Genomic DNA, 9312 nt, shown 5'->3' on the forward strand with positions numbered 1-9312 from the left:
GTTGCTTGTAGTGAACAGATACTCCAGGGGTTACACCTGCCTGAATCACAAGGAAATCTATTTCTGCTCAGCCAGGCTGCTGTGCTTTGCCTCTGTCTAACAGGAGGAGGTGAGGCCTGAAAACCTCGGGTGCTGGTTGGAGGCTGGGGGGTGTTCACTCAGTTCCAGCCCCACCCCTGATTGATGTTACTGACAGAACAGAACAGAACAACTTTGCGGGAATTTGTTTCTGTGCCTGTTAAATTCCCCTGCAGAAGAGAAGCTGTTTTGAGTTCCCAGAGCCTGTGCCTCAGGCCCTGTCTTTGCTCCTGCAGGTTTGTATTCGGTTAGCTGTCAGTTCTAGCCACCTGTCTTCCTTTGTCTATAGGCTGACGATCACCTGAGGGCCGGGTGCGTCTTAGGCTCAGTAAAGCAGTCCTCTAGGTCAGCCCTGCCCTGGGAACTTCCTGGCTCTGCGCGTGCGTTTCTAGTCCCCGTGCTCCACCCAGGCCGGTACTGCCTCAGGCAAACCCTTTACTCACGGGGCCTGCGTTTCCGTCCCAGATCTATTTTATGGTGGTTACCACCTGAGTAGATGCCCAGCCTCCTCTGGTTCCCCAGGGCGACAGGGTGTGGCTTCAGAATATCCGGGAGTGAGCCCTATTGTTGCCAAAAGACGGCTGCTTCTCTGCGCCTAGGGGCACCGTTGCTCCGGTGTGGTTCCCCCTCAGCCAACCATCCTCTCCTCACTCCTGTGCCGCAGAGTCAGCACTGACCAGCTGCAGTTTAGGTCCTGTCCACACCCTCAAGAAATCACCCCAAAATCTGGACTCCTGGGGGACAGGCCTCCAGACCTCAGAGTGAGAGTGGAGGGGAGTACTGTGAGCTCAGAGTTGTAGGTAGAGAATATATATAGTTTTATACAGTTTTATGCCTGTCCAGGAGAACACTGTGGCACCCTAGTAGGGGACGTAGGTCTAGCTTTTAGAGGGTCTCTCCCGTGGAGTGTAGTGGAAGGACCTTTGAACTCTGTTCGTTTGTTTGCGGGGTACTCCGAGCCGTTCTCATGGGGGAGGGGACTCCTGTCTGCTTGGTGATGGATTTTTGTACCTTTTGTTTGTATCCTTGGGGTCGCAGATCGCCTCAGCAGGGTTGATGTGCATTCTTCAACCTTCTCTCTTGGTGCAGCTCTAATCTATCAGGTTACTTACTAAATTTCTGTCCTTTAACTCTCCTTCTGAACGGGAGCCTCTGTGGAGAGCTGGCTTCAGTCAGCCATCTTGTCACTGCCCCCCAGGGACTATTGATTTAATTAGCCTGAGGTCATTTGTTGGATTACTGGAGTCTCCATGTACTCTCCTGCAAGTGGAGAAGTGGGAATTATGGTGGAAGGAGAGTTTATTAGCTGAGCTTTGTGAACCCTTTAGTTAAGGTCTGCTGGCGACACCTACTTTGCTTTTCTGTCTATATTCAACTATTATGGTGCAGTTTGCCTGACCCCTACAGAAGCCATATACATTACTGGTAAACATCAAAATCCATGATGTAAAGAAGAGATGGCATCATAGGGTAGGACACAGTTTAGCCAGAGGGTTGGTCCTTATGGTTCCATGTCTCAGATGGAGATGTCACAAAGACACAATTTTTACAAGGCAGGGAAGGTGCTGGAATTTGTCTCCTTACATCCACTCAGGCATTTATAGAGTATGTATCTCACATAATGGTTAGAACTGGGGAGGCCAAGGTGGAAAACACAGGGCCCCATACTATGAGTACTAGAGGGGAAGCTGCAGTTACACAAGGGGCTTTCCTGAGGACAGATGCATTTAGGAAGGTGGCGACAGAGTAATGTCCCTACTCCTTCAGTACTGAAGATATTTTTTATTACTACTCCATCCCTGGGCCCTCCTTTTTTTCCATTTTATTTTATTTCAAATGGTTTTAGTTACATGGATTGCTTTTGTAATGCTTGAGTTATGGCTGTAAGTGGGTCCATCACCCAGGTAGTGTTCATAGTAGGTTTTCACCCCTTGCCTTTGTCCCCTCCCCTCTGCTTGATTTCCACTGAGTTTTACTTTCCTCTGTGCCATGTGTGCTTCTCAGTGAGATGCAATTTAATAGCGAGTACACGTGGTGTTTGTTTTTCCATTCTTTAGATACTTAACTTAGGAGAATGGTCTACGTTTTCATCCAAATTGCTGCAAAAGGCCTTAATTCATCCTTTGTTATGGCTGAGTAGTGTGGCACGGTATCCATATACCACACTTTGTTAGTCCACTCATGATTGACTGGCACTTGGGTTGATTCCACATCTTTGAAATTTTGAATTGTGCTGCAATGAACATTTGAGTGCAGGTATCTTTTTGATAAAATGACTTCTTTTCCTTTGGATAAATACCCACCTGTGGGATTGCTGGATTGAATAGTAGATCTACTTTTAGTTCTTTGAGCAATCTCCATACTGTTTTCCATAGAGGTACTGATTTGCAGTCCTATAACAGTATGTAAGTATTCATTTCTCTTTGCATCCATGCCAGCATCTGTTGCTTAAGAACTTTTAAATAAAAGTCATTCTAACAAGGGTGGGGTGATATTGTGGTTTTAATTTTCCTGAAGATTAGTGACATCTAGCATTTTTTCATATATTTCTTGGCCATTTGTATATTTTCTTTTGAAAAGCTTTTGATGTGTTTTGCCCTCTTTTTAGTGGGCTGTTTGTTTTTCACTTGCTGATTTGTTTAAGTTCTTTGTAGATTCTGGATATTAACTATCAGATGTGTGGTTTGTGAATATTTTTTCTCATTCTGTAGGTTGTCTATTTGCTGTGCTGATTTTTTTCTTTAGCTGTGCAGAATATTTTAATTTAATCAAGTTCCATTTATTGTTGTTGTTGTGATTGCCTTTGGGATCTTGGTCATAAATTCTTTGCTTAGGCTGATATCTTGAAAAGAGTTTTTTTCTACGTTTTCTTTTAGAATTCTTATAGTTTCATGCCTTACATTTAAGTTTTTTATCCTTTTTGAGTTAATTTTTATAGGTGTTTAGATATAGATTCTGTTTAATTCTTCTGCATGTGGCTGTCCAATTTTCCCAGCACCATTTATTGATTAGGGCTTCTATTCCCCAGTGTGTGGTATTGTCTGCTTTGTCAAAGATCAGTAGACTGTATGTAGGTGGCTTTATATCTGGGTTATCTGTTCTTTTCCATTGGTCTATGTCTCTACTTTTCTGCCAGTACCATGCTGTTTTGGTTACTATAGGCTTATAGAATAGTTTTAAGTCTGGTAATGTGATGCCTCCAGATTTGTTCTTTTTGCTTAAGATTACTTTGGTTATTCTGCGTCTTTTGTGGTTTCAAATGAAGTGTAGAATTTTTTTTTCTAAATCTTTGAAATACGATGTTGGCGTTTTGATAGAGATTGTGTTGAATCTGTGTATCACTTTTGGTAGTATGGACATTTTTTTGTTTTTTGAGGATCTCAAAACATTTCTTTCTCTCTGCATTCATACCAGCATTGATTGTTTTTGGACTTTTTAATAAAAGCCATTCTAAGAGTGTCACCCAGGCTGGAGTGCAGTGGAGTTGTCATAGCTTACCGCAACTGCAAGTGTATGAGTTCAAGTGATCCTCCTGCTTTAGCCTCCCAAGTAGTTGGGACTACAGGTGTGCACCACACACTGGCTAATGTTTTTATTTTTAGTAGAGATGGGGTCTCATTCATACTCAGGCTGGTCTTGAACTCCTGAGCTCAAGTGATCCTCCTGCCTTGGCCTTCCAGAGTGGTAGGATTACAGATATGAGCCACTGCACCTGGCTAGTGGTATGGAAATTTTAACAATGTTGATGCTATTGACCCACAGGCATGATATGTTTTTCTACTTGTTTGTGTCATCTGTGATTTCTTTTCTCAGTATTTTGTAGCTCTCTTTATAGACCTTTTACCTCCTTGGCACTGTATTTTCTGTGTAGCTATTGCAAAAGATATTGGGTCTTTGATTTCGGTCTCAGCTTGACGGGTATTAGTGGATGGAAATGCTACTGATTTGTATATATCGATTTTGTAACTTGAGACTTTATTTACCAGTTCCAGGAGTTCCAAGAGTCTCTTATTGGAGTCTTTGGGGTTTTCCAGATATGAGATCATATCATTGGTGACAATTCTGGGCCCTCCTTTAATCACGTTCCTGACTGGGTGGATAAGAAAACAATTTCTAGCTTGGATAATGACATAGAATTGTAGAGAGTTGAACCTTAATATGGTAGAAATCCTTATACTTTGGTGAGGTGCTCCATTTGTATGTAACCAAACTTGTAATTGGTTTTGCCTGTCTGGTTCATTTGTCTATTCAAATGTTTATTAAGCAATCACTAAAAATCAAGACTGAAGTCTTTGTCATATTCACTTAATTTTCTGAGCCACTGATAGAGCAATTCCTTTTAGCTCTACTTGTTCATGATTTAGATGCTGCTTGAGGTTCTGAATTGTGCTATCACTTTTAGCTGGATCTCATTTCAATCCCTCTGCCTATTCTCTCAGGGTTCTTCTCTCAGGCAGATAACACGGGTCCTTTTCTTAGTGATCCTCTCTGACTCTGGATAATTGCCTTCTTTGCATGACTTCACCTAATACTAATATCTTTATGTCACCCACACACACAAAGAGAGAGAGAGAGAAATATTCCCTCTTAATCTATTTCCTAATCTCTAAACCTGCATATTCAACCTCTCTAACCTCTCTTAAATGTTTCGGGAACTCACCTTGTCTAGAACTGAGCCTGTCATATTGCCCTGCAAATTGTAGGCTCACTTACGGCAGAATTGGGGCTTTTGAAAATCACTGACAGATGAGGCTACAAACACACTGAAGGAGCATTGCTTAGCAGGGCTGCAGCAGTGTGCGCAACTGTCCCTGGAGCAATACAGTAGGCACTTCCTTCGTCTGGCCCTTTATCAGCAATTTGGGTATAGACATTAGGGATATCTGATGAAATACCATGAGTAATATAAAGTCTCTTGGGGTAGCTGACATTCTACAGGACAGAATCTAAGTGATCTAAGTTGGCTTGAGTCATTGTCTACTCCTAACAAAGTAAAGTTTAATGGTGACAAATACAAAGTTTTGTTTCTGTGTCCAAAAAATTCCAATCGCACAATTAAAGAATAGGACAGATATAATTAAACCAACTTCAGATGTGAAAAATATGTAGTATGTTGTGTTTTGTTGATTAGAAATTCAATATAGGTCAGCAGTGTGGTGTTTCTGATTTTATAGCTAATCTGTTCCACGGTCATATCCCATTCATTATTGTACAAGGAAAGTTGGAACAGTGGATTATTACCAGGAAGAAGGGATCCTGATGGCATTTCCCATAAGGCACAGGTAAAAGCAAAGAAGTACATACTACTAGAAAAATAGTATGTACACAAGGGGAACACTTTAGGACATTTGTCTGGGAAAGGATTTTATAAGAAAGATCTCAAAAGCATAGGCAACAAAAACAAAAACAAGTAGGATTATATCAAACTAAAAAGATTCTGTAATGAAAACAATCAACAGAGTGAAAAGACAACTTAGAGAATGGGAGAAAATATTTGCAAACTATTTATCCAACTGAGGATTAATATCCAGAACACACAAGGAACTCCAACATCTCAACAGCAAAAAATCCAAACAATCCTATTAAGAAATGGGCAAATGATATGAACAGACAGTTCTCTAAAGAAGAGATGCACAATTATATGGCCAACAAATATATGAAAAAATGCTCAATATCACTAATCACCAGGGTAATGCAAATCAAAACTATGAGGAGATATCATCTCACTCCAGCAGTCATGACTAGTATCCCAAAGAAAAACATAAGAAATGCTGGTAAGGATATGGAGAAAAGGAGAACCTTCTGACTGTTGGTGAGAACATAAACTCTTATAGCCACTGTGAGGAACAGTGTGAAGCTTCCTCAAACATACTGTACATAGAAATACCGTATTATCCAGCAATCCAGCTACTAGGCATTTATCCAAAGGAAGGGAAATCAATGTATCAAAGAGACATCCACACCTCCATGTTTACTGCAGGCCTATTCACGATAGCCAGGATGTAAAAGCCACCTAGGTGTCCAACAGCAGATGAACAGATAAGGAGAATGTAGTATATATTCATAAAATGCAACACTATTCAGCTGTAAAAAAAGAATGAAATCCTGTCATTCATAGCAACATGGATGGAACTGGAGGACATTATGGTCAGTGAAATAAGCCAGGAACAGAAAGGTAAACACCACATGTTGTCCTTCATATGTGGAAGCGAAATCAAAGTTGATCTTATAGAAGTAAAAAGTAGAATGGGAGATACTAGAGGCTGGGAAGGGAAGGAGGAAGGGCAGCACCTGGAGATTTGTTAAAGGACACAAAATCACGGCCAGAGAGGAGGAATAAGTTCTAGTGTTCCCTGTGGCACTGTCGGCTGGCTGTAGTTGACCGTAGTATCAACTGGATAGGGGGATATTGGATGCTGTTCAGTGATATGGAATGATAAGTAGTTGAGATGATAGATATGTGTATGTGATCACTATACAGTACACATACCAAAGCATCACTCATCAATATGTACAATTATTATATTTCTTTTTTTTTTTTTTCAGGAAGAAAAGATTGTATTTATTTTATTTTACACGAAAATCTTCCCCCAATCCCTTCTGCACCACCATCCCCTATTTTCCAACCTGCCTGTGCCAAGCCATACCTAGCAGCAAAGTCAGAGGCAGACAGAAGCTCAAGCTGAGGCTACCTGAGAATCCTCAAGCACTTTGGTCCATAGAGATAGTCACCAAATGACCCTGGTTTCCAGGACCAGAATAAGCCCAGCCACATCTGATCATGGCTGTAAATAGAAGCATGGAACCAGGATCAGAGCAGGCCCTGCTGATAGGAATGATGAGCTGGTCATGTCAGTCCCCAAAGGTAGTAGGTCTGACGTTGTGGGGACGGGACAGGGTGAGGATAGTAAGAGCACCGTCTCTGGCCATCACTCTTACCCTCACCTGCTTGTTTGGCCTTGCTTCGGGGCTGGTTTTGGCAGAGTACCTATCTCCTAAAAATGCCCTGCCTAGCCAGTCCTTGGTCTACAAGGTAGAGGTGTATGTCTGGCCACTACTCAGACTCACTGTTCTAACTACCATAGGAAGGTATCCAGCTTGGTTTGGGAGAAAGTGTGTGCTGTCTTCATCCCCACTCTCTGCTTAGCCTTGGCCTTGAGCTTAACAGACAGTGGTCGGATCATGGTTGTGTTAGTAGGCTGGATGAATTTTGTCCGGCCTCCAAGCCCATCAAAGCCTGTCCTTACCACATCTTTGCTGCGACAGGACTCTGCTCTGGCCCTTTTGGGTTGTTTCTGGCCCAGTATGGCATTCCGGATGAAAACAGGGAAGGCACCAACCAGTTCCTCATCTGGCTCTCCTACACAGCACTGGCCACCCAGTGACAGTTGAGATTCCTGTTTAGAATCTCTGGGTACCTTCTTAGGGACGTCCTGAATGGAAGAGCATGACTTCTCTAGGCAGAGCTTCTTGGAGTGGCGCTGCTGGGAGATGGAGGACCGGGCTGGGGGTGTATCCACATCAAAGGTAGTGTTGAGATCAATATCATCACTAAAGGATGGTGGGCGGAGCTTCAGGTTCAACATTTCCATAGGGGCTGGGCTCTCTAAAACCAGGCGGTTGACAGTCTCACTGGTCACTGGTGGCAAGTTCAAGGTTTCCTGCAACATTTTTAACTTCTTTTTCAGGCTCGTGATTTCTTTGTCAGCACTCTGTAAGTCCTTTTGGGCTGACTTCAGCTCCAGCTTGACCTGATCTAATTCAGAGTAGACTGTCTGCAACTTACTTCTGGAGGAAAGCAAGTCTTTCTTCAGCTTGTCAGCCAGCTCCCCTGAGGCTTTCCGTGCCTCCTTTAGATTCTCATACTCTTTCTTAAGGGACACACAGTACACAGCCAGCTGCTCCACTGCTGGCGGTCCCACACCCATGTCTCGAATCATCTCCTCCACTTCAGGCCGCTGGCTCTGGAGTAGAAGCTCAATCCGCTCCATGGTCTTCATCTTGCTCCTGAGCCGCCGGGCCTCCTCCCGTGCTTGTTTGGTCTTATCCTGCTGCTGCTCCAAGTACTTCATCTGCTTTTTGAGTGTGGAGCACAGCATCTCAGCCTTGCCTAAGGCCTGCTGCAGAGATTCCACAGTGGCATTGCGTTCTTCCAGTGTGTCTCGCAGAGTATCAATGATGATCTGGCTGTCCTGTTTCTCCTTCTCTTTCTGGGAAAGTTGGGCTCTGATATTGTCCAGTTCATTCTTTAAGAATTCTGCATCCAAGACATTTTCCTCCTCCTGGGCAAGGTCAAAGAAGAGTTTATTGATAATGGTTCTTTTGCCAACCTGGATTCGGCACTGTGGACAGGTCCGTCTTGGTGCTGTCTCAAACCACTGAATTAGGCACTGCAAGTGGAAGGTGTGGCCGCAGTGTATGGCGGCCACGTCGCGAGAGTGATCGAAGAAGTCGGAGCAGATAGTACACAGCGCACGGATAGGCATGATGGCTGGACTCCGGGAGTCCAGGTAGCCAAGGAAACTATAACCAGTCCAGCTTCGTGGCCGCACCCCTACATTTCTTCTCACTTCAAATTTGGCTCCACCGCGCGACTTCCGGGAAGGCACCTACAATTATTATATTTCAATTACTAAAAGAACAGAGGATATTTAGTTTCTCAGAGAAATTTTCTTGAACCAAGAAGAGTGGAAGGAGTGATACCTTTTTACCAAGTAATATATCAGTTGAGTAATTACTTACATAACACTTTTAACATGTGTCTGGGAATAGGGTTGGGTAGAGACTGGGCCCTAGGAGGTAGGGAAGATGAGAGGTGCTAATGCCTGATGCTCATTCCCCGCCCCCCCATTTTTTTTTTGGAGACAGGGTCTCATTCTGTTTGTTATCTGGGCTAGAGTGCAGAGGCTTCATCACAGCTCACTGCAGCCTCCAACTCCTGGGCTCTAATAACTTTTCCATCTCAGCTTCCTCAGTAGCTGAGACCACAGGCATGAGCCACCATGTTTGGCCCTGTCTTTGTTCTGCAGAAATCCTACCCTGGCACCATCACCTCTTGGTATCACACTGATAAAAACATAATTGGCTTAACAGATCCCCAAAGAGGGGAAACACTCAGGTGGGTCACTTAGGCAAGAGAAGAAAGGTAAGAAACTCTCAGTAAATCAAATCACAAGTCCGGCTGCCAATCACGCAGTACTTCCTCTGTTAGGGATGGATCCATGATTTATTCGG

The 9312-nt window shown here is 43.4% G+C and overlaps 1 protein-coding gene across 1 annotated transcript; it reads right to left on the minus strand.

Annotated features, from left to right (window-relative positions):
- Positions 1-6710: 6710 nt before the first annotated feature.
- LOC128598684 (E3 ubiquitin-protein ligase TRAIP-like) lies at positions 6711-8671 on the minus strand. The gene has a single exon (XM_053609342.1). It carries the CDS (start codon positions 8562-8564, stop codon positions 7155-7157), a length of 1410 nt encoding a protein of 469 aa, XP_053465317.1. The 5' UTR covers positions 8565-8671; the 3' UTR covers positions 6711-7154.
- Positions 8672-9312: the final 641 nt, after the last annotated feature.

This window comes from Nycticebus coucang, chromosome 11 (assembly GCF_027406575.1).
Source record: "Nycticebus coucang isolate mNycCou1 chromosome 11, mNycCou1.pri, whole genome shotgun sequence".
NCBI classification, from domain to species: Eukaryota; Metazoa; Chordata; class Mammalia; order Primates; family Lorisidae; genus Nycticebus; species Nycticebus coucang.

What these genes read in the sequence shown, in the direction of transcription:
- LOC128598684 (XM_053609342.1), bottom strand. Translation starts at nt 8,564, where the DNA reads ATGCCTATCCGTGCGCTGTGTACTATCTGCTCCGACTTCTTCGATCAC.